At 40.2% G+C, this 23,270-nt stretch overlaps 1 protein-coding gene across 22 annotated transcripts in view; it reads right to left on the bottom strand.

Annotated features, from left to right (window-relative positions):
* ERC2 (ELKS/RAB6-interacting/CAST family member 2) overlaps positions 1 to 23,270 on the bottom strand; it is a 904,101-nt gene that overhangs the window by 176,589 nt on the left and 704,242 nt on the right. For all 22 annotated transcript variants that reach the window (XR_013357839.1, XR_013357837.1, XR_013357838.1 and 19 more), the window contains one exon: positions 3,106 to 3,240. Coding sequence is in view for 19 of the 22 variants with exons in the window: in XM_077858464.1 (XP_077714590.1) it covers positions 3,106 to 3,240 (135 nt within the window). In the remaining 3 variants the exon portion in view is untranslated. The remainder of the gene's footprint in view (positions 1 to 3,105; positions 3,241 to 23,270) is intronic.

The following is a 23,270-nucleotide window of genomic DNA, read 5'->3' as shown; positions in this document are numbered from 1 at the left end:
TTAAGTCAGTTCAGTTAACATGGGTACATCGTGGACATTTAGTTTAAATCCCATCCAAATCAATTCATTGTTCAGACCCTTATGCTGTCACCATAAGGCTGTCACTTTTTCTTGAGAAGTACCTCCACTCCATACATACTAGTATATATGTGTGCACAATTATATAGAGTTTATAATCATCTGGGAAAGACTCCTCAGCCTTCTGATGACTATGGCATTCTGGAATTTAGTTTTAGAACAACCCATATATTGGTATATGAGCTGTTGGTGCTTTTAACGGAGGGTATGGTTGTCCAAGACCTGTGACTCCTATTCAAAAAGCTCACCAGCCCAGAGGATCTTGCCATTTCTATCACTGGAAGCAATCTACTTTTGCAGGTCTTCTTAGTCAGTTCTCTTTTCTCTAATTGAAAGAGTGTATCAATGAAGCCTTATAGCTTTGCTGACTCCAATTTAAAATGGCAAAGTTATCCTTCTGGTCAAGGGTATGCCACTTTCAAGGGTATGTGGGGATCATGCTAATTATATATGCATAAGAGATAGCAGTTTCACATAGTAGAGATAGAGTCTGTTTTTGTAAAGTTCAGTGGTAGTAAAAATGATAGGTCAAGTCCGTAGAATCAGGGCTATGATTATGGAAGAGGCAAATAAGTTACTTTTATTTGGAGTTGCACCATTTTTTTGGCTCCTAAACTTCACTGCAGAGTGAGTTCCTAAGTCACAGGCCACAAGTTAAGTCGTAACTACCTTTTCAATGTCATATTTTGATTGACACAATCCAGAAAAAAACTGAACAAGACATCAGATGACCTGAATTTTTGTTTTCAGACTACACAGCAAAATCCCTAAAGGTAGGGATTCTTGTCCATCATGTTCTTTCCCAAGGCCAGCATAGTAGCTGGCATGGAATATGTGCTCCAAGTATTAGTTGAATGAGCAAATAACCAGAAGCAGGACTCAGGTCAGTGTACCACCACCCCTCCCAGGGCCTAAATTTCTCATCTGTAGAAGAAGATGAGGTTATCTACCTCTATGTCCATGGGTTGCTTAGAGTGGTCACTGAAATGAAGGATGTGAAGGTGGATGACCATCACCATCCTCCTAACAGTAGCAATGACAAAGGTATATCAGAGGTCCTGATGACACATCTTAGCCAGATACTTCTCAAGGGACAATAACTCTTCTGGGAAGAGCATTGCCCTTGAGCAATGATTTCCACCCTATGACAACCTCTAGTGGTGGTAGACAAACATAAGACAGTCAACCAAGCCAGCAAGACCTCTATTTTGTGTTTAAAGATCTCTGGAAAAGTAGCAGGAGATTAGCTTTTGTGAGAAATATCATTCACAAGGCAGATAATTTTGATCTGGTGTCTAGTTTCTAGCAGGACATATTAGCATATGTGTCTCTGTGATGAAACAAGCCTGTTTCTTATCTCAGCAGGTCCTTGTGTGACTAACCATCCCCCGACACCCAAACCCGTTGGCTCCAAATCCTTCTTTCTGCCTCTATAGTGCCCTCTGCTCCTATTTCTCTGGGGGAAAAAAGCCCAGGGTGGCCTTCTAGCACCAATAAAGTCTCACATTTACTCCTCCCAGGAGAAGTTCAAGGAACAAAGGTCAGTGTGCCAAAGGCTGGGATTAAGAACAAGAACGAAGACATTTAGTTAGCAGGATGCCAGGTATACCACGATGGGTGAGTACAGGCGAGGTGGTGGTGATAGCAAGGGATGAGATATGAAAAAATAAAGTGAAATAAAAGCAAAACCACAAGCATACACGATAATGACATGAAATTTTTATCTCTCTCTACTTTGCTGATTGCTAAATTAAGAACTATTTTTGAGAACTAATAACATGAACTGGTGCCTTTCTGAACTTGACTTCAGAAATCTAGATGTCCTCTATGAACATCTGTAATGTTGGGGTCTCTGAGGGCAAATGCTTTGTAGTATAAGGGTAGAGCCAAGCTGGGGGTTGGAGGCAGAGGGCCTCCTGGTTGGAGCTACTTTACTGCAAAGCTCCAGGAGCACTTCTTATGTTGCATACTATATAAATGGCTCCCCCTGGAGTTGTACCCCTAGTAAAACATCTTGGAGACTTGCAATCTTAACTTCTTTGGGAGACTAGTGACATGAGGTGCAAAGGAAATGGAGCCATCTGAAAAATGGTCTTAGCATAATAAGCACCTCTTCCTCCAACAAACAGTTAAACCTCTCTTCACATAGGTAATTCCAGTAAGTCCTCCCCCCTCACATACCCAGAAATATATAACAAAGGCATTTACACTTATCTAGATGATTATATTCCATTACCTACGGCCCTTTCCCTCTTGAAATTTATTGTATAAGCTACACTAGGATCATACACACACAAGAAGCTCATGGTACAATAAAGGAGGAAATACTGCAATACTGACTATATCAACCTGCTAGTTTGCATTTAATTTCATAATTTCCATGAAGTTCATTTTCAGGAGTTTTAATCCCATACAGTCATTAGTTTTTACATTTGGTGGGTAAATGCAAATATTGAAGACCACAGGAGATTTTTGTTTTTGTCAACCCGTCTTTTCACTTGCTTCACTTAGTCAAGGGAGAAGATAGGGTCCAAATCAAATAAACCAGATCCCTTGACTTTACCAGGTAAAATGCAAGCAAAACTGATTTCTCTTCATGTTGTTTTACCCCACATTAATTTGCATCACTAAGGAATTTTCTAGGAAAGTGCTCATGAAACTCAAGGCTTCTCTGGTTGCCAAGCTCATGGAAACAAAGTGCTTTCTCTTAAAACTCTGAGAGAGACATTCCAAAGTAACCCACCATTAGATACTGAGCCAGCAACAGACTTCATATCTATGAAAATAGAAAGGAGGGGAGGAAAGAAAATGCATAACATAAACAAGAACAGACAAAACCTTAAAGAGGAAGGAGAAAGGAAAACATTTAGACTCCTTGAGTGATGGAAATAAATACCAAAGCTATTAGTTTCAGTTCAAAGGACGTATCACTTTATGCTGTTTATTATTTCTTGAGGATTATTTATTTTATCTTAAAATATCCAAAGGGTAAAAGGGGTCCTGGAGGTAAGCGGCAATGAAACTGACCTGGTCGGGAGAAGGCCTGTGATTGGAATGTTGCGACCTCCCAGGAGATCGGTGGTGGTGGTGGTGGTGGTGGTGGTGGTAATGATGGTGGTCCTCATCGTAGTTGTCTGCCATCAGCTTCATTCTGTTCTGGGTCTGCACAGAACAAAAACCAGAGAAGAGTCTATCAGGAGCTGGAAAACCAGCCAAAAAGACTCAGGGCATAATTACAGTACGTCTAGGATTCCTTTGGTTCCTAATCCAGAAGTTTTCATTTTTAGTCAAATTGAAACTCAATAAAGAATGCACCATGCCATTTGGTAAAAGAGGTTTTGTCACATTCTTGAAATTACCCTGTTCTTGGATCTACATTAGATGCAAATGTACTTCCCCTTCATGTGATTTATAAGGGGGAAAAATGGACATAAACCCGAAGGTGCTCTGTTTTACATTATCAAGAGAACACACAGATCCAGAATAAGCTTGCAATCACAAACTACCAACAGTCACATCCTATACTCTAGAGCAAGCAAGAGAAGGAAGCCCTGGACAAAAAATGATGGAACAGGGCTGGGTGGAGACACAAAACTACAGACAAGTAATGGTCTTGCGAGACAAAGCAGAGGAATCCACTCAAAAGCTGCCAAATGCAAAAATAGCAGTGGAGAAGGTTTGTTGCTCTGATGGCTTCTAGGGAAAGGACTCTCTGTGGACAATTTAACTGATAGTGCTCTTTGGGGAAATTGAACAAAAGGAGCAAAGTTGATGTAGAAGAGCTAACTACTGTAATTTATGTCCCATTATGTTTATCACATGAGGTAGCTAGGTGTCATGGTTTAAATTCCCAGGACACACACCTTGTTTTATTATGTAAGGCAAGAAAGGGACCAGCAATGAATTGCCTAAACAGAGTCACAGAATCTAGAAAAGTGCCTATAGACAAGGGAAAAGGGCAGATAAAAATATCTACCCCAGAAAGCCAGGAAATGTAGAGACTACACATGTGTGTATGAAGAGAAGACTGTCTGGATTCAAGTCCTGCATAATCTCTTTGCTGGCTATGTGATCTTGAGAGTTAACTATTTGTAAACTTCAATTTTCTCAACTACAAAATAGAAGTAATAGTGCCCCCCCCTCCCTGGGGTTGCTGTGAGGAGCAAAGAATATGATAAGCTTCAAGTGTCAGTTCAGGACCTGGCCCATCATAGGCTTGCAGTAAAAATAAAATTCTATTATTTTATTTTTGCTACATTTACAGTATAACCTCTCCTTCTTATACATGTTGTTTCTTCTGCCTGTGGTACCTCCCGCAACCACCTACCCTTACCCCTTACCTTCTGTGTCTGGCTAATTCAGCATTTTTGTTCTCTAGGAGCTTTTTCCCAATCCCACCCCTGATGCCAGGGCACATGCACCTCCTGTTTATCATGCATAACCTCAGATCTATCTGTTCAACTGTTGGTCAAATTGAGCTTGTTTCTTCCACCTGCCCCTCCCCAGAATCGAACGAAGCCTAGTAAATGTAAATATACTGTGCATGTTGCTTCAATGAGGGGACTGAATTTTGGGGGATGCTGCCATCCTAGTGGTGACTGCACATTTGTTTTTAGCCAGGGAAGTTTACTGAGAGTTGAGGACATCTCATGAGTTGCCATAACAATCCCACTGGTGACCTGAGATGACAGTGAGCCAGAAGTACTTCAAGAGAGCTGGAAATCAAAGGCTGGCAGACCCTCCAAATGGTTGGAATTCTATTTTGTAACATAAATAATACTCTGATAACAATTCTGGACCCAATATAGTATATTTTTGTAGTATGTTTCATGTGCAATCTAACTTCTCCTCAAGGGATCCCTGGGTGGCGCAGCGGTTTGGCGCCTGCCTTTGGCCTAGGGCGCGATCCTGGAGACCCGGGATCGAATCCCACATCAGGCTCCCGGTGCATGGAGCCTGCTTCTCCCTCTGCCTATGTCTCTGCCTCTCTCTCTTTCTCTCTCTGTGACTATCATAAATAAATAAAAATTAAAAAAAAAATAACTTCTCCTCAAAACATTCCTGGGAGGAGTAATTACTATCCTCACTTGCAGCCAGAACATGAAAGCAGAGATTTCAGCCCTCAGAGTCTCCTTACCATAGAACATGGAAATTTCCTAGGTCTTCCGATTCTCAATCTCTAGCCTTTTCTCTTTGCCATACTGCTAGCAGAAAAAGCAAACAGCTAATTAGGCAGAAACAGCTTTCCTATAGATGCTTTGGTTCTGCTCAGTTTTGGAAACACTTTATATCCCAATTCTATCTGCCAGAGGATGTCTTGTGATGTACTCCACTTTGAGAAATGTGTACAATATTTGAAAGTCCCCACAGTGGGTATAAAAAACATGTATGTATATGGATAAAAACAATAAAAATAGAGAGAAAAATCCATCTAACAATTAAATAATAAATCCCAGGCAACCTTTGGCAACCGACAGCATATTTATCCTTCTCTTGTCCATTTATAGCATCAGAAGACCCAATGGACAAGTTACATCTTGTGAGAAAGAGCAGGTCAGTGGAGCTGTTGCCGACCAAGTACTGAGAGTCCTCTCATTCAGCCTGCCCTTGTACAAAAGATTCTGAATTCAGTGTTCACACCTAAAACTCCAGTATTGTCAAGAATCTGTACTTTTGAACTCATGAACTAATAAATCTGAAATTGTTTCTTCTAATAGAACTCAGAGAGCCTGAAGGGAGCTGTAAGATCTGCTATGGTCAGGAAGGAAGGGGGCTCACTCAAGAATGAACAATGAAGCCTAAGTGAACAAATAATAACTCTGCTATTGTAAACATCATAATGTCCTTAGTCTTTGGGGAAGCTCCTGTGATTTTATGAGATTATTTTCTTACCAGCAACAAGCCTAAAGTTCCCTACCTTTGAACTGTATCCCATAAAAGAATGTACAAGCTAAACAAGATGCTATATGAAGTCCTAAATGTGTCTGCTGAAATGAGGTGTTGGAGAATAGGCATGTCATGGGATAAAGACTGTAAATGAATGATGTCATCTTTCCAATTTGGTGCTGAAATATAAATAAACCATGTTGTTCATGTGAATACCAGATCTGGGGGAAATGTACACACAGCAATTGTGAGCGGAAGAGGCTTCTTTTGATTAGTCTGGACTGGAAGAGAAGAGTGTGAAACAGAGATGAATAATGAGAGTTTGCCCTGATATTCTAGACCACTTTTATTTATCTTGCTTGTAACATATCCCTTAAACTGTGACCAATTTCTTACAGGCTGGTTGCTAGTTTTCCCTTCTATAAAAAAGTTTGACCGATCCTGCCCACTTAATTGTCAAATTGAAAATGGACCTCTCAATTTTTTAAATCTATATTTCCTATTCTCATTCCCACCCAATTATATTGGCTTCCTAACATACCAAGAATGGTCTGGAAGGATAAGAAGCCATGAATAGCATTCTTAGAAGATCGACAGAAGAAAAACTGTAGAAATTTTAACAAGGATAGCATTTGTTCAACTAACTCCAGACACACTGATCAGGTGACGCCGTGTGCAATGGTTCATATCCCTGCAGTCAACAGATACGTGAGGTGGCTGCCACATAGCCTTAAACCATAGTTCTTCCGGGCAGTCATAATTGAAGTCCCAGGAAAACGAAAACAGTTAGAGAGAGGGAGAGCTTTCCACAGCACTACACTTGGGAACTCACGGACTCATTTAGCAGTGCACTGAAGCCCATTTTTATTTCCTTTTCAGTGTCTACCAAACTGCTGACCTGACATGTTTGCCTTTGGCTAACTATGTTATATTCATTTTACTATATTATGTCATGACTGCTGAGACAGCTCTAATCAGATTTCATTTTCCACTTCCTCTTTCTTCCAGGCGCAACCTTATTTCTCTAGGGCAAAAGACTCCTCTAACAGCTCTCCCACTGCACTCTTGCCTCCCACTGAATATAATCTATAGCTGGAGTGACATTAGACCCATTAGTCCCTGACTTTAAGATCCTCAGAGACTCCCCACTGCCCTCAGGAAAAGAGCCCTAGCTCCTCCACAGCTTACAAAGCTCTTCTGAGGCAACTGCTTGCTGTTCACCTCTGAATCTCACCTCTTATGCTCCATGTCCCAGCCCTGGGATGTGCTATTCTCTGTTCCTGTCATGCTCTTCATCCTCTATCCCTTTGCCGAAGTTATACCCATTTTAGCTTCAATACCATTACCTCCAGAAACGCCTTCCCTAAGCCTGCCTCAGAAGGGATTAAGAGCTCTTCCACTGCCTTCCCCAGGGTCCTGTATTCCTGTATCCACCTCCAAGCCCCCTTCCATCACAACACTTATCCCAATGAATGGCAAATAATCTCGTGCTTTCTTGGCTTTCTCTACCACTAGGTTGAAATTCTCTTAAGGGAAGCACTATGTCTGAAACACCCTTACACTCAGCACCTGCACACAGTCTGGTGCATAAGTAGTAAGTAAATGTGTGTAAAATAAACGTATGGATGTATGAAGGAATGGATAGAATGGGTATAGACTAGTTTGGAACAGATGAAAGAGAAAAGCCTACAATCAGCCTCTATGATGAGCCAGTTGAGTATATAACTCTTCACATGGTAGTTTAGCTCTTCCTATTATATATTTGTTTTTGGTTGCTATTCTTGAGAGTGGGAGAGCAAACATATACTTTTGGAGCTATTGGAAAAGTTGAATTGGTTTTCTCCAAGATATATTCCATTCTTTAGTAAAATGGACCTGGTGAAATACTCCATGTCCCTGGTTATTTACCTCATTTAGAATAAAAGGTTTGGTGGTGTTATGGGATTCATTTCCTTACTATCCCCTAGCCTTTAGAAGAGCAGGGGCCTTTGGAATACTTTTGTTAGCACCAAAAGTCAACCATGGAAAACTGAAACTTTATCCATTAACTAAAATCCCTGATGAACACCATCTGTGAAAAGGTGCCATATACTCCATCTCTTTGACATTTCTGAAGAGTTTATCCAAGGAGCTCTTGAAACAAAATGAAAATCCTTGATTGACTAGTAATAGACTCAATAGCTTAATGGCAATATGTAGCTATAAAAGTGTAATATTAAAACTGCCTTTAAAAATATTTTAGCAAGGTGGCAATAATGAACTATGCTTTGATCAGTCATCTGGATCAAGTTAACAATAAAACCTTCATGAATATGGTTTAAATAAGAAAAAAATATAATAAGATTTGTTGCTATGGGATATGGAGATAATACCATACAATAGCAATTACACTTTCTTCTATCAGGTTTTCTTTTCTCCCTCTTTCCTGCCAGAGAAATCTGAAATAGTCCAGAACTCTTCTACTGGTCTTGTTTCTGCCAAATCAGAGCAAGGTCAACAGTTCTTGTCTCAGAGCAAAAGATGGAGAAACCAGACAACAACTGGACAGTCAGGAGGAGAGGGATTTCCTGTATATCCACTAGGTCCACGTAGCAATGAATCATAATTGAATGGGGTCTGGGTTCCAATACTTGGGTCACTCTTGGAGGACAAAATGAAGTAGGAGGATGAAGAAGCTATTATGGGAGTTTGATGCATTGGGGAACTTTATAGGATTAAGTAAGAATCAGTGATGGAAAGGCTTCCACTATGGACATTGCACAGAAATTCATTCAATACTTACCAAACTTCTGTAACCCTAAGGACAAGAACAATGATGTGCCAGGCTAAGGATTTGGCTGGTATGCTTTTGTTGACTCCTTACTTTTGAGACAGCTATTTTTATGAGCCTTCTTTTACAGATGAGGAAACCAAGCCCATGATTGCTCAGCTGCTGAGTGGGAAAACAGGACTGAAACTCAGGTTTCTGACTCCAGAGTTCTACAGTAGTTATGTGAAGGGTAAGGTCCCAGGCCACAGGCAGGGGACAAAGCAAAAATAAGACATGAGGAATTAAAGGACTCACTAGACATGATATGAAAAAGAAAATAGGGCAGCCCGGGTGGCTCAGCGGTTTAGCACCTACCTTCAGCCCAGGACATGATCCTGGAGACCCAAGATCAAGTCCTGCATCGGGCTCCCTGCATGGAGCCTGCTTCTCCCTCTCTCTGGCTCTCATGAATAAATAAATAAAATATTAAAAAAAAAAAGAAAGAAAAGAAAAGTGAAGGGATTGGTTTATATAAATGCCCAGAGGCAGGAAAAATCCCCTCCAGCTAAGGGTGAGGGCATCAAATAAGGCTCCAAGGGTCCTTTGAGCTAGGAAAGAAAGTTGGCATGGATATAGGTATAAAGAAGAGTAGGCGTGGGAGATTTTATAGTAAACTCACCTTGAGAAGAAAAATAAATCAAGAAGGGGACTGGAATCCAAGATGTAAGGGGTGTGTGTGTGTGTGTGTGTGTGTGTGTGTGTATGCATGTTATGTGTTGCTTTCTTCATTCCTGTACTGGATGTGGGGAGAGCATGAAGCTTATTATACTCAATAAGATAATAATTCATTATCTTATTTTTCAAAAGAGTTTATAAACTTGGGACAATTTGGAAGGAATTTAAGACAGAGCCATAATCATATGCTCACACATGTCAAACTACGACATCTCTGGGAAAATGGGCCTGGCTCTGGATATCTACGTATTTACAACTGTCTACACAATCTACTGCTACAACATCAGGCCTGCCTTGAAAACTGTTCTGATATCCTCCAACTCATTAGGCTGATCAGTCCTTTCTGCCAACCATCTGCCTCCCAACTTTATTGAATGTCCTCCCTCAGTTTTTATTTATAAACAGAAAAGTAGTTGGTCACTATGTAGAGTTTAGAAGTTATTTTTGTTATCTACTCATTAACTATCCTTATTTTATTTTAAATTATTATAGAACATGTCAGTGCCCCTCCCATATCCTCTTGCTCTACCCTAAAAGTCACTTGCCGTGACAATCCCGGATGTGATGCTGTCTTTCCATCTCAAATCTATGTACCTCTCTGCCTGAGGTCTTCCTCTGGCCTCACGTGCAGGTTTGGCTAGGGAATAGGGCAGACCAGAGTGTACGGAGCTCACATCCTCAGAATAATGCTCACTCTATGAGGAAGGAGGGAGGTAAAGTAAGCAAATAACTAGTGTCTCTGTCCTTTGGTGGGATCACCCTATGCTGTGTTTCAGAATCTCTCAGTAAATTCCTCACCGAGTGCAGCCCTGGTTGATTATAGCAAGAAAGCACACATTAATGCACCTTTATTGACATTTTCAATTCCTGCCTCACTTCTCAATTTTCTCACCATGCTTCTTGGGATCACCTCCCAAATAAACTACCCGCACCAAATCTTTGTCTCTGGGTCTTTTTTTGTGAGAATACCAGCAAATGAGTAATAAGCCTATGTTTGTCTAACTTTTGCACAGGACTAACATTCTGGTGACTACCAGGCCTTCCCAAGGACAGCTCTTGAGATTTCTCATCACCTGGGGAGGCAGATCTCTCTCGTCTTTCTTAGGGTAGTAACATAGCCTGGCACTAATTCTGTTTCTGTCAAATATTCAGTCTGAGACTCAGGTTGAATTACTTTTCCATGAGCCTCAATTCCTATATCTATAAAATGGGCAAGAGAGGGAAGGATGTCTGTAGCATGAACGAAACTCCACATGGATTGATGCTGGACTACTGTTTTTATTCTCTGTTGTACATTTTGCAGCTTTTCTTTCTTTTTTCCTCCTAAAATCAAGGGAGAGAAATTATTTTGGTAAACCATTTATTGCTGCCACCTTAGGAACTTGAGGAATTCCTGGATGGGTTGTAGATAATCATTGTAGGGAAGGCATGCTCTCCTCTGTTCTACTATCAGTCAATGCAGCCCATGGCAGGGGTAATTATCTCCAAAAAAAGTTCTATGTGCTCTGCTGATAATGGGGAGGTTAGGATCCTTCACAGTGGCAGAAAGAAGGCCAGTGCTGTGAGATGGAGCCACCTATAAATATCAGTGACAACAACCAATGCTTACGTTGGCCTGCTATGTGCCAAGCACAGCCCTTTGCTCTTGTCATCTAATTTAGTCAGTTACATCCACAATGATGTAGGTTGGAGGTGGGGGGCATATTCAAAATAGCTGGGGACAGCCCTGGTGGCTCAGTGGTTTAGTGCCACCTTCGGCCCAGGGCCTAATCCTGGAGACCTGGGATCAAGTCCCACATCAGGCTCCCTGCATGGAGCCTGCTTCTCCCTCTGCCTGTGTCTCTGCCTCTCTCTCTCTCTCTGTCTCTGTCTCTCATGAATACGTAAAAATAAAATTTATTAAAAAAATAGCTGCTATGACAGAGGCACAAACTCCTAAGAACCGAGAGTGACTCAAGTGCAAATGACGTGGATATCAGTTCTGGTAGAGGCTATTATTATCCCCACTTTAAAGATGAAGAAACTGAGGTTTATTTTAATCTTTTTAAGATTTATTTATTTATTTTTAGAGAGAGAGTGAACATGTTGGGGGGGGAGGAGAAGAGGGAGAGAGAGAATCTCAAGTAGACTCCCTGTTAAGCACACATCATGGGGCTCAATCTCATGACCCTGAGATCATGACCTGAGCCAAAATCCAGAGTTAGATGCTTAGCCAACTAAGCTACCCAGGTGCCCAGAAATTGAGGTTTAGAAAGACTAAGAAGTTTACCCAAGATCACACAACTGGTAGATTTGGGATTATAATTCCAAAGCCTTCTATGTAACCACTGCACCCTACTGCTCAGATCGATAAAGACTGGCTCCTACATTAAAAAAAAAAAAAAAAAAAAGATTGATCTGGGAATGGGCTCTGACTCTCTGGACATTGATCTCAGAGCTGAGAAGAGAAGCAGTTCATGTAATTGATTTTAAAGTTCTCTGAAAAGAGCAGAACTCAGACATATTATAAAATCTTGATCGAGTTTCAAAGGAGTCCATGTTGCTGACTAATTCTAATATAAATTCAAACATCATTATCCACAATCCATACTAACTTTTAATGCTTCAAGCAAGATGGTTTTGAAGCTAGGCTAACATATTAGCAACTGCAGACAGCCAAGGAATTTCTAACATCCTGAGCACCGCTGGAAGTGGTAGAGTTTGGGGGAAGGGGAAGGCCGTAGAAGTTTCCACCACAAAGTTACTTAGTTAAGCACAGGTCTGTTTAATTAAGTAGTGGGCAGCACATGCTATACTTAGCTTTTAAACACTTGTAAAGTCCTCTTCATTCATTTATCTTACTTGTCACTGACAAGCTCTTCAAGGACTGTAACAGTATGCAGAGCATGAAGAGCCTGGGTAAACAACGCATATTTTATGTGGAGTCTAAACTGTTTCAACTCAGAGAGTCAATAGAGGGTCTCTGAAACAAAAACAAAAAAACAAAAAAACAAAAAAAACTGTCCCACTAACTAAGGATGCATTTTGCGCATGGTCTATTGTGAGTTTCCTTAGAAATTGAGCTTCAAAATCAAATCCCAATTTTTTAACTAAAAAGAAAATGGAGGGACAGAAAGGAAACAAAGAGGGGAGGAAGGGAGGGAGGGAGGGAGGGAGGGAGGAAGGAAGGAAGGAAGGAAGGAAGGAAGGAAGGAAGGAAGGAAGGGGAAAGAGAGAAGACAGAAAAAAGGAAAAGAAAAAAGGAAGAATGGCACAGAGGAGGTTATTTCTAGCCACTGCGATTCAGACATAAAACTGTGCTGACAAGGGAGGTCAAGGTCTTCTTCATTCAATTCATACAGTCAACAAATACTTATTATCATTGGCCTAGGCAGAATTGGCATCACATCTTCTCCTCAACTAATGAATTAGAAAGAAGATAGAAAGAAAGAAAAAAAGAACCAAAGAAAGAAAGAAAGAAAGAAAGAAAGAGAAAAGAGAAAAGAGAAAAGAGAAAAGAGAAAAAAGAAAAAAGAAAAGCCAGCCACACCAGGGTCTGGTGTAACCAAATTGACTGACAGATTGGAAACTGCTGGTGAGTGACTATTCTAAGGAGAACTCGAAGGGCGTGAGTAACCCAGCAGCACCCCAGCAAGGGACTGAGAGTCTTCCACGGTGAGGGCTAAGAAGACAAGTGTCCATATACATGGACACGTGCAAGAAAATTCACAGGGAGTAAACAGAGTCTTTAAGTTATGGATTGACTTTAAAATGTATTTAGATAGGGATCCTTGGGTGGCTCAGTGGTTTAGCGCCTGTCTTCAACCCAGGGCGTGATCCTGGAGTCCCGGGATTGAGTCCCATGTCGGGCTCCCTGCATGGAGCCTGCTTTTCTCTCTGCTTGTGTCTCTGCCTCTCTCTCTCTCTCTGTGTCTCTCATGAATAAATAAATAAAAATCTAAAAAAAAAGTATTTAAATAAATTCTCACAAGTATAACAAAAACAATTCATACAAATTATATCATAAGTTGTGGAAAACATTGTGAAGGTGGTTCTTAAAATGACTGAAGCTTGAAACATCTCATCAGAAGGAAAGAGCAAAGCAGCTGAGAATGGACTGGGTTGCAGACAGCAGAGTCTCTGAAAATGGAGTAGACCACAAAGAATGAATGTGTCCCCAGGAACTGTCAGAGGACAGAAGGACATTCTCCACCAGGGGCTTGTGACTTCAATCCAGAAATGGGAGCAAATGAAATCTGGGCCTGCTCCCAGTTCTGATGCTGAGCAGAGGGGGCATAAACCCAAGACCTCCTCTGCACCTCACTCCCTTCAAAACAAAACAAATGACAACAAGAGAGGGAGAAAGGGAGGGTGTGAGCAACACAGAACATGTGGTGGGGCTGCTGGCTGTGCTGCACACAGGGAGAGACCCAGGGAGGGGCGGTGAGACAAGAGCAGAGGTTTGGCAGGGTGCAGGGGCCTGGCAGCCGGAGAGCAGGAGGAAGACAGGGAGAGACAGCGTAGGCCCTGGAGAGAACAAACCCCTCTCCCCAGCTGCTCTCACATTTGGGTAAAACAACAGGAGAATATGTAAACACACTCATTAGTAGTTTTCCAATCAGTTGGAAAACAAATGAGAAGAGAGAAATGGCAGTGGAGTGTCCCAAATACCAAATCTATGAAACATTCCCTCTGGCGTTTATCTTCTTACTGGGTTGCTCGCTGTTTGGATTTTAGTGCCCTTACTAGCTTTATATGGGATACGCTGAACTTACTCTAGCTAGGACCAATTTACTTCTACGTGGAACAAAGAGTCTGAGTCACTTGTTCCACTCTGGGTAGGTCTCTGTAGGCCCCACCCAGGGACACACAGACACCACAGGCACATCATTCACAGGTCCTCTTACACACTCCTGGAGCTGATATTACCTCAGCACGCAAAAATGAAATCCATAACCACCACCGCCTCTCCTGTGAAAACCTACCCTAGAAGAAGAGGCAGTGGAACTCCTGGGTTTGTGAATCTGACAGAAATCCAATTTCCAGAAAGGATGGAATTACGTTCTGATTTCATCTGGAGATGTCCAATGTGCTGAATCATGTTTTCCACCCCCGCCCCCCACCTCCCAACATTTTAGATTAAATTCATCAAATGGATACATTTTGAAAATCATTTTTTCTTAGTCACCTGTTTAGTAGAATCCAAAAAGCCTGATTTTTCTATTGTCCTGAAGTTGAAACAGCATAAGTAGAAAATATCCAAATGTACTTGGACTTGAATCTAAACAGAAGCAGATATTAAAGTATACAACTAATGTTTCTCCACAGCACTATGAGAAGGTGGCTAACTGGAAAGTTAAAGTGATCTCCTCTAAGACTCTTGAGAATTTCAGGAGCTATCTCAAATCTCTCCCCTACAAATGACGATTTACTAACATAATCCAGATTCATGCAGCATTAGTGCTAGGCCACACCTTAAATCAATGAATCCAAGTTTACTATCTTACCGAAGGAGAGACTGAGGCTCCAAAAGGTTGAAGTTAATCACAAACCCAGGAGAAAGCCCTAGAATACTTGACTGCTGGCCCCAGGCCCTTCCTCTGCCCTTGGCTGCCTTCCCATTTGATTTGCATGTGTAGACAAGTCCACTATGCCCATGACCAGTAACACCCCAGGACCACCTTATGTCTTTCGTTTTGCATTCCAAAGTACTATGGTATTAATTTCCATTCTTGCAGTCTGAACAGCATCAAACACCTAATCATTCTGGTCTCAGTGTCTACAGATAGGTTAAGGAATTTTCCATTTTCTTTGAGATATGAGTCTTAGTTCTCTAGCAGAACTACTGATTTAGCTTTATATTTTCTTCTTTTTTTTACACATCTATTAGCTTATTATAGAAAGCATATATACTAGCTATGAAAAATTAAATAGTACAAAAGATGTTATGAAAAGAAAAGTAATATTCCCTCCCTGCCTACCCCAATATCCATTCCCACTCTTAAGGGTTTTTTTTTTGCCAGTTTTATCATACAATTTTTATGGATAATGCAAGCACAGACATTTGCACATACCCTTTAAAAATAAAATGCCCAGTATCTCTTGGCTACCCTTCCATATCAAGATCATGTAGAGTGACCCCATTTTCAATGGTTACACATTATTCCATTCAATACATATACTTTTATTTACCAATCGTCTATTGATGTACTAAAATAGTGGGCAGAACTCTATTTATTTTGTTCAGAGCTGTATCCCAAGTACCTAAAACATTGCCGGGCACACAGTAAATGTTTGGTGAATGATTAAATGAATAAATAAGTGAACGAATGAATGAGTGAATGAATGAGGAACATTTGTGTAATCTCCAGTTTTTCATTATTTCAACAAGGCTTTAAAGAATACTTTTCCAGGGGTGCCTGGGTGGCATAGTTCGTTGGGTGTCCAATTCCTGGTTTTGGCTCAGGTCGTGGTCTCAGGGTGATGAGATCGAGCCCTGCATCAGACTCCTTGCTGAGCATGGAGTCTGCTTGACATTCTCTCTCCCTCTTCCTCTCAAATAAATAAATAAATTTTAAACAAAAACAAAAACCACTTTTCTAAAGGGACAGTTTTACCTGTCTTCATGTGCTTGCTCTCAACAAGGATGGATGCTGAAACAGCTTATAAAAGCTGTTTCTATAATGTGCTAGGAAAAGAGGTTCAGGAGAGATCTCTAGAATAGAGTATACACATTCCAAACTTTGAAAGCTATCATCAAATTTCCCTTCAGAAATATCAGTCAACTTCTAGTCTGTGCCTCTTTCCCCAGACTGTGCCAACACAGAGTCTTTTCAAACTCTAATCTTCAAAATCATAAAAACCTGTGTCACATTCATATTTCCGTAATTATAATTTGAGGCTGAGTATCTTTTCCCTACATGTATTGGCTGTTTCTGTTTTACTATCTGTGAGTCTCCTTGTCCTTTTGTCAACTTTGGGGGGAGGGCTGAGGGAATGTATTTTATTGGTTGTGAGAATAATCACATATATAAAAAATGATGAGAGCTCCTTTCAGAAAGACAAGAATCTAAGTAAAAGTGGGAAGAAAGCAAGTATGAGCAGGCTATATAAAGAAGGGAAATGTACACACTCAGGTTGGATTTGAAGATGCTGGGGAACCTCTGATTATTGAAGACATCAGCATCTGGAATGTTCCCATGAGCAAGAGAGAAAGGGGGAAGTATTAGCCAGTTAGTGTGCTGGGATGCAAACAGAGCTGGCTCCCTTCCCTCTGTGCCACAGCCCTAGCAGGCAGGCGGTGGTTATAGAGGGAACACTAGCAGGAGTCTTAGTGTGAGCAGTTAATATGGTGCTTCACTTTTCTGCAAAAGGCTTGTGGGCTTCTTCAAAGTCTGGGCCATCCACGGGAGAGCACAGGGCATGTAAATGACACTCATCATGCATGTGTTGGTGGGAAGAATCTAATACAACTTTCCTCTCCAAACAGAAATTCCCTGTGTAGCAGTCCTGGTAGATGCATTACCTAGCCATAGGAAACACAGTACCTTATGAGAGAATATATTAAATGGCTTAAAGGTGATGTCCTCCCTCCCCCATGCCTGACATATTTTGAGCTTTTTGGCTGCAGTTTTAGTCCACTTGTCCTAATTCTGCTTTTTGGGAGGGGGGCTCAGGTCTTTAGACATATCAGTACAGTTATGCCTTCTATCTCTCGTTTACCTACCCTAATCATTCTTTGTCGTCTCTACTGGCCATTCTCTACTTCTCCTTGTCTCCTTTCTGTACCCCATCACACAAGGGCTCCTTTTAGAGAATAAGTCCCTGAACAGAGTAAGATAATCCAAGTCTTCACATATGTTCTTAACCTGTGCTAAACATTATTTTAAAATAATTAACATACTCCCATGTTGCATTGATCTCTTAACATCTGCTGTGCAATGATGACTCATATTCAAATTTGCAATTGATTAAACTCATATCCTGGTGGCCAGTTTCCTTGCCATTTACACGCACACACACACACACACACACACAGAAACACACACTCAAGATATGAGGCATGTGTATGCCAGAATTTTAATTCTAAGTATAAAGTTCATTCTTTTCCTTACTAAAAATTTGCTTTGGCTTATACTAACTAAATTTGGGTCTGTCATTCCATCCTGCTGACTTTCTCAATTCTAATTATGTCTTCCATTGTTTTAGGTAAATTTCCCAGCTTTGAGCCATCACATTTTCAAAAAGTGTGTTTTCAAAGACCATATAATTAGATCCGTGTACATGCCAGAAGGACAGAGCCCAACATTTTGGCAACCTCTCTGTAGAGGTGACAGGATTCTCTAACCAATCTGCCTAGGGTGGGGTTGTTCAAACAACTATAAATCTATCCAACTAAACCACCATTTTTAGTCCTTATTTCTCTGGTAAAAAAAAGAAGAAGAAGAAAAGAATAAGTAGGAGGAGGAGGAGGAGAAGTAGAAGAAAAGGCAAAATAATACAAACTGATATAAATGCCTAGTTTATAGGCATTTATATCAGTTTGGTACCCTGGTACCCTGTGTCTTTGTTCAAAAAACAAAGTGAGTTTAGCATTACTTAATCTTAGTAAACAAAGAATCTTAGCGATTGTTGATTTTATTACAGGTTTCATAACCATCAATTGAATAACTTGTTCTGGAATTTGTGTGTGAATCGATAACAAATTTACAGTATCTTATAAACACATTTGTCTTTTAGGCATTTAGAAGTAAAATTCTGGAGGTGTGTAAAATTCAAAAAGTCCCAAGAAAATAGGAAGTTAGTTTTCCTATTTTTTAGGTGCTTTTTATCCACTGTTGGCAGGATTGTAAATTAGAATAAACTCTCTCAAGGGCATTTTGGAACTACGTATTAAAATTCAAAATATGCATGCCCTGGGGTAAAACAGTCTCTTCCTGAAAAGAAAGTTAGAACAGGTACACAGGAATGAAATGGATAAAAGGATATTCACTGGGATGTTGGGTACAGTAGCAATTAATGAGAAGTAAACAAAATGCTCATCTGTCAGGATTTTGTTAAACAAATTATTGAATATCCATCATCATATAATGGAATCTTCAGAATGGTTATTCTTGAAGCCATTCAAGAATAATATATATTTATATTAATCAGAAGGAAAACTATCACAACATGTAGTTGAATGAAAGGAGATGCAGGTGATAAAACAACATGACCATATAAAATAATATATAAATATCTATATTTAAACACATTTGCAGGTTTACACATGTATATGTGTATAGCACATATATTCATACATGCATATGTGAGAAAGGTCCAGAATGATGAGCACAAAATATTGCCAAGTGCTTAGATTTCAGGGAGTTTACTTCTTCCTTTATTCCTTTCTAAATTATTTGAATATGCAACAAATTATAGGAAATAAGAAATGAAACAATAAAAAATATTTCTCTGCTCCACATACAAAAATGCTAAAATACAAGTTATTCCTCATATTAGAAGGAAATGGGGTTGAAATCATTTTAGTTCAGGGGAAGAGACTCCTGAGACTGGCACTGTGGCTCTGGTCTCCTGCAATCTTCTGTTTCTGTGAACTTCAACAGACCAGGGTTAAATGGAATCCTGCCTGCCTTGTTGGCCACAGTTCTCCTATTTCAGCCTGATCTAGCAAACTAACATAGCAGCTTCCTCCAGGACAGGCATTTAGCAAACCTGGCCCCTTTCAAATCCTGAAGAATGCACGCACTTCACAACTGCAATGAGAGAATGAGAGGCAAGGCTGTGGCTATGCAACACAGCTGGATAGAAGAGGAAAGGTTCCCAAGGCCCTGTCAGGCTCTGAACCAGTGCACCACTGCCAAACTCCAGTACTCCCCCAAAAGCCCCAGAGCCCTCAGCTGGATCGAGTCACTGTCCATCTGAGTTCTGCATCATGGGCCAAAGATTGGGCGTATCTCTTTGCTGGGTTCTTTCAAGTTGGGAGAGTTAATAGTACAGCTCCAAGTTCAGGAAATTTCTTGTAATAATACAGCATTGCAGTAATGTATAGGGTAAAGTCATGCAAAAAATATTTGTCTCATTCCCACACTCTGAAACTTGGTAATTATATAGGAGCTTGGACATTAAGGACCCAGACATAAAGGAGTGGGTTAAAAAGCATAATTATGGCTCAGAAACAGCATGAGCCTGAGGACATTTCAGGCCAGGTCCTACTCAACAAAACAAAACAGCACCCAAAATCAAATAGTGGGCTCTCTCCCTCTCTCTCTCTCTTTCCCATTTTGGGAAATAACCCACTAAAAAATAATGTACCTATCATGATTATTTAGAAACAGACATGAGATGAAAACTAGCAGCAAAATAAAGTCTTTAGTTCTGGGATTTTAAGGTTAATGGCCCAAGAATCTCTCAGGTTTTATGAAGCTTTATAGGACATGATTTGAAATTTGCGCCACAGAGGAAAGACTTCAAATCTCCATGTCTTATAGACTGTGTAATTGAAAGAAGCTGTTAGGTTATACTTTGTATGATATGAGGGGGCATTAATAAAAGACCCAAGTCATTACTGGCCAACCATTCTTAAGTATGCAGAAAACAAGAATATGCCTTGGGATGTACCCAAGCTTCATCAAACCCAAGGCAAGTGTTCATAGATAGAAATGACCCAGCAACCTGATCTCAGAAGCCATTCTATCATTAATCAAAGATGCTGGTGACCAAATTTATTTCAGGTGACAGTTTTCATATTATACTCTCCCTTAAGAATATATCATAGTTCCCTATTGTCTTATGTATCAAAAATAGTTCATTCACTGGGCAAGGCCATCCTTTCCCTTTCTTTCTGAACAATGCCCCCCCCCCCAGCTGTATCCATAGAAACTATCCCCAAAGATTGTCTCCAATACCATATACACACAGATTCATCTCTACCCTGGTACTTCCCTTGCCAGGGATTACCCCTTCCTTCAAAACCAGGTCTTACAGCCTCCATCACAGCTAGAGCTCAAATGTACCCCATTAAGGTAATTTCCATGATTGAAAGTATCTTGGAGAGTAAAGAAAACTAGAAGTGGGGTCAGAAAGCCTCAATCAAATGGTCAAAGTCACTTAAGAGCTGTTTAACTATCAGCAAGTTATTCAACCTCTCTGATTCTGTGCAAAAGTCATCAGGAGACTGCTGGATATCAAAAGGGGTTCTCTGATCTCAGTCTGTAGCTTCTGATACCTTTTCATAGTCCTGGAATATCTGAAACAAGGCTTATATCCTCTTTGTGCTCAAGGCACTAAGGAGGGCACTTGATGGGATGAGCACTTGGTGTTATACTATATTTTGGCAAACTGAATTTAAATTTAAAAATTAATTTAAAAAAAGAAAGAAAGAGCAACTCTCTCTTACCCATTACCATCTTGTGCCTTGGGCTACTGGCTTATCTTCACTCCCATGCCCATTTGTGCTATATGGTCCTGTCCCAGGCCCCAGGTACACTTCTTCTGGTCACAGTTGTAGCCCAAACCATCCCAAATCTTGCCATTTATTTTATGTTTACAGTGCTTGAATTTGCAAGGCCATCTATATGCATTCTGAGATCGATTCCCTCCTGGGGGTATTGCTGAACACTTTCATTACATCAATACTTCCTAAATGCTGATTTGTCAATCTTATCTGTCAGCTTTTAGTTCTCCTTCCCTGAGATCCTGAAGATGTAGTTTGGAAGGCTGGTCCTAGAGTTGGTGAAGAAGCCCACCACATACCAAAACAGAGCCAGGTTTAAGAACTGCTGCTGAAGTTAATGAAACCACTTTAAACACTAAGACATGTATAAATTTTTTTTGAGAATTTTGCCATGTGATAGGCAGAAATGTCACAGAGAATTGGAAGTTGAAATAATAATCTGTATCATCTTTATAATTTTTCCTTTAATTTCCACTCTAATTTGTGATCTTCCTTCTTTATCTATGAATCTATCACCATAGCATTAATAAGCCTTTTGGGAGCTTCAAGCTGGGAATCACTGTAGACTTGGAAAAATCCAGTATTTCTTACTATCTCTTCTCAGTATGACACTGCTGAAGAATAATCAGGAAAGGATTCTTTCTTCCTCCTTTTAAAGTTTTCTTACTTCCTAAGGGATGCCTCCCTGAAGTCCTGGGAAGCCTACATGTCTATAAAGATCTTGGTATCACTGAGAATGAAAACCAGCATAAGCATATATCAACTCTGTCCCTGAATAAGTGTGTGATTTTTATTTGGTTTGTTCCAGAAACTCTTGCTTGATTTGCATTTCAGTAGTGTGCAAGATCTGAGAAACATCCTAACCTCCTGGCAAACTATCAGGAGAATATTGCTAGAAAATGAGGCCTCTGCTTTCCCAGAACTTTTCTTTGTATTCTCTGAGTTTAAGAACAAGATATAATATCTAAAAAACCTAACAAATAAAGGAATCAACACACAAGCAGTAGAAGTTAGACCCAATACTTTATCCCACATGGTTGGAGGTAAGGAGAATAATTGCCTACAAATCAATCAACAGATTGAGCAGAGGGGGGAAAAGATGCTGTGCTATTTCCTTGATCCCTATCTGGATTCCCAGAGTTCCACAGAACATTCCAAAAGTAATTTGGCTTTTATGCACAGTGCACAGGGACTAATGTTTTTCAACAGAGTTTCATAAGGAGATGTGGGGATAATTTTGGGTCTTGCTTTTAGCAGAAGCTGCAAATTGGGTGTGGCTAAGAGGACAGAATCAGGCTTTTTAATGTGACTACTCTTTTGAAAAGCCACCACAGAGATGAAAAATTGCCTACCCTCACCCCACTGAGAATTCATGGTGGATTTGCCTAAGAGAATTCCTGCTCATAAAAATCTGCAAAACAGATCTGTTAAAACAAACCTATAATTATGAATACAACAAAAATCTCACTTAAATAATTTTGCAGCTTTAATACGAACTGATTCAATAACCCCCAAACCTGATTGGACTAGTCAAATTTGACAAGATTCAAGTCCCCTAAAGGTGATTACAGAGCATGCATGACTGACCATCAAATTATGTGAGATGCTGAAAAAAGAATAAAGAACAAGACAATAGCTTCCAACCGAAGCAATTTAAAATATTCAACAATGCTTTTCAATATAAAACTGTTCGGTAACAAGCAGGGAGAGCCTATTGGCAAGTATATTTTTGGACCAAATTCCAGAAATGGAAATTAAGTGACAGGATGTGCCCAAGGTCATGTATATGTGGGTAACCAGATAAAGGAATGTGGAATGCCTGACTTCCAGCCAACACCTAGCTCCTTCCACTTTGGAGGAAGGAAGACCAAGAGTGAGAGGATGTTCTGTAAATTCTGTGGTTGTACCTGCATCTTCACAGACTCTTTCTATGCTCCGTGGAGTTAGCATTAAACTAAAGCATCACACATCACTCTAAAATTTTCCTCAGAGAGAAATTGTAGCTTTCTACTTCCTCAATTCTCTTGGTCTTGGTCAGAACATTATATTTGTTGGACAGCATATTTTTAAGTGGGAAGATATTTCAAAAATCAAATATTCTGGTTTGTTTCAAAGAATATGTTCTCAGCTAACGTCTGATTCTTTCTTCCTGTGGGGGTGAGCCACAGTTGGCCACGATTCACCAAAGTTTCCACCAGCTAACAATAAAAAATTATGTCCCATTCTAAAGAAACAAAAGAAAAATTATAGTAAAGTTGTGCATTTCCTTTCCAGTCCCCAAAGACAATCTGAAGAACTGGTTCAACATGCCAAATTAAGCCATGAGAATTTATCCATATCTAATAAGGATTAGCAAATGTTACAACACTGAACACAGCCTTGACATAA

This window comes from Canis aureus, chromosome 19 (genome assembly GCF_053574225.1).
Source record: "Canis aureus isolate CA01 chromosome 19, VMU_Caureus_v.1.0, whole genome shotgun sequence".
Taxonomy (NCBI): domain Eukaryota; kingdom Metazoa; phylum Chordata; class Mammalia; order Carnivora; family Canidae; genus Canis; species Canis aureus.
This window is presented reverse-complemented; position numbering and strand designations above follow the sequence as displayed.